This window comes from Buceros rhinoceros, unplaced genomic scaffold (assembly GCF_000710305.1).
Source record: "Buceros rhinoceros silvestris isolate BGI_N320 unplaced genomic scaffold, ASM71030v1 scaffold43520, whole genome shotgun sequence".
Taxonomy (NCBI): Eukaryota; Metazoa; Chordata; class Aves; order Bucerotiformes; family Bucerotidae; genus Buceros; species Buceros rhinoceros.
The window spans coordinates 2,243-4,664 of NW_010392123.1; the positions used below are offsets into that span (position 1 = coordinate 2,243).

At 61.0% G+C, this 2,422-nt stretch overlaps 1 protein-coding gene across 1 annotated transcript in view; it reads right to left on the reverse strand.

The window, feature by feature from the left end:
* Positions 1-375: 375 nt before the first annotated feature.
* Positions 376-2,422, reverse strand: part of ATG9A (autophagy related 9A) — a 7,816-nt gene continuing 5,769 nt past the window's right edge. Inside the window, exons 8-13 of the mRNA XM_010143933.1 lie at positions 2,217-2,420; positions 1,680-1,900; positions 1,146-1,263; positions 753-975; positions 465-607; positions 376-381 (exon numbers count right to left, since the gene is read on the reverse strand). Of these exons, the coding sequence (XP_010142235.1) occupies positions 376-381; positions 465-607; positions 753-975; positions 1,146-1,263; positions 1,680-1,900; positions 2,217-2,420 (915 nt within the window). The remainder of the gene's footprint in view (positions 382-464; positions 608-752; positions 976-1,145; positions 1,264-1,679; positions 1,901-2,216; positions 2,421-2,422) is intronic.

A 2,422-nucleotide genomic window follows, 5' to 3' on the forward strand; every position in this document is an offset into this window, starting at 1 on the left:
TCACATCCCTTCAAACAGCAGCTGCCGCTGCCACCTCCAAGCCAGTTGGCAGCTTCCTGCTGCTAGTCCTGTGACATCAGCTTTTGCAAGCTCTGCAGCAGTCCTCCGACACAGACGTGGACACAGACGCACGTATGTACTCACACACGCATTCACCCCCCAAGAGTCAGAGTGGCATTGACACGTGGCTGGACACAAGGTGCCACCGCAAAGCCGCCGGCCCGGAAGTTTTGTCTCTTCGGCATTGACGGCAACGAAATGGAGCCCAGGACTATCCTGTCCACTTGGAACGGGAGAAGAATCAGGCTGATGTCACATCCTGCTGCCCAGGTGGCTCCCAGTCTGCTACCCCCATGAGATCCCCAGTCTACAAGGCTACACCTGCAAGACAGAGAGGTGATGTGGCACCTGTTGGGACCATCCTAAGCACATGCTTCCCCCTTTCAGCCAGTCTTCACCCCTACCTTGTGGATCTGCGGTGGAAGCTCATCCTCTGAGCTCTCCTCTGGCACGGGCTCTGGGTGTCTTGCCGACTGCCCGTCCTCAGCCCAGCCTCCCAGGGGGAGGCGAGAGAAGTGTGATGGGGCTCTGTGTACTGTGCCCGGATCTGCAGGGGAGGCAAGGAGGAAGATCAGCTATCTGGGGGACTGGCAGCAGTCTCCAGGGCAGGCAGGCTGCTCGTGCCAGTCCCTACAGGGCATTGGATCTGGGGCTCTGACGTGCAGCTCAGACCTCTCCCCTGGCTCCCATACCCGTGATGCCACCGTATCGCCGCTGGAAGCCCGTCTGCAGTGTGGACGTCTCCTCGGCAGGCTGCCGTGGCGAGGAGAACGGGTAGCTGGCAGAGCGAGGGATGGGGGCGGGGGCACCCCGCTGAGCATCCAGTTCCTCATGGGCGCTCTCCCCACTCTCGTCGCTCTCCCGCCGGTGCCAAGTGTGCCGCTCGGGCTCCAGCTGGGCGTGCTGCTTGTGCAACTGCAGGCCAAAACACGAGTGAGTCAGCTGTGTGGGAGAGCCCCAACAGCCAAACACAGCCTCTCCCCAGCACTGTACACACGCTGGCCTCAGCTCTCACCCACACTGGTATCCCTGTCACTCCAGACAGGGTGCCCCAGTCCTGTCTGCCCTGGCCCCAGGCCGCTCACCTCGTGCATGTAGAGTGCGTGGAGGCTCATCTCGGTGGAGGCATACTCCGACAGGATCATGCTCTGCAGCTGACCCTCCCAGGCGCTGCTCCCCGAGCTCACGGTCCTCGCATCAGCACTGCCATGGGACACACAAGAGGTGTTTGCTGCCCAGGTGCGCCCCCCCCCTCCAACACCCAGCCCCTCTCTGCTCTAATGTCAGCCTTGCAGAGATCCACTCCTGGGCTGGGTAGGAACAGGCCCTCTGCAGCATCTTCTCAGGTGCCCAAGGTGACCAGCCCTGCTATGGCACTGGCTCTCCCCTGCCAGAAGTTTCCCACCGCAGTGGTACCTATGGGAGAACACCAGAACCCTAGCACTGTCCTTTGGGGCCAGCCTAAGCACCTGGACCTAGCTCAGCTTGTGAACACGTCCCTTGCTGTCCCAGGCTGCAGAGACAAATGCCACTGTGCACCTAGGACAGCAGCATGTCAATCAGACAAGTCTAAGGAATCTGCAAGGTGTCTGGCCACCCCGCTCCAGCCTGCAGCTTACCCAGAGGCTGTCATGGCACTGGCACCCCGAGGCTGGGCTCCCTCTCCATCCCTTCCTGCTGTCTGGAAGCCACTGGGAGGCTGCTGGGCAGACTGGAGTGGGGAGAAGGAACGCAGGGCCGAGGCCACTTCAGAGAGATGGCGGGAGACCTGTCCGTCCCGGCCCATGTGGAAGCCCAGTGCTGAGGAGCCGGCTATCACATTGGCAATCAAGCTGTGAGGCTGCAAAGTCAAAAGGGAGAGAATCACTGTGCTAAGCAGTCTTGGAGGGCTGATCCCCACTAGTGACACAGAACTGAGGCACCCCAGCTTTCAGCCCCTCTCCCACCTCTCAGGGCCCCAGGACAGGCTGCTGCCTTCACTAGGAACCCAGCAGGGTTCCTTCACTAGGAACTCCCAACTCGTGCTGATCTATCACATCTGCATCTCTAGATACAGTCCAGGCAAGAGCAAAATCGCCCAGAAGGGCTGCCTATCGGTTTGCCAGGATATCAGCAAGCACCCCAAGAACACCCCGCACCACCCCAAGCCTGGGCACCTCAGACTCCGACTGCAGGGACTGGATGGAGCTGAAGAGGGCATTTTCGGGGAGCACAGCCTGCTGAGCCAGTGCCATGCTGCTGTCCCGGTGCACCCGCTCCTTCAGGAAGCCGATGAAGGCCGTGCTCTCACGGGGCGGCTGCCACTTGGGGTTGGTGATGGCAAAGTGCATGAGGGACAACTCCGTCTTGCCATCCTCGGCCT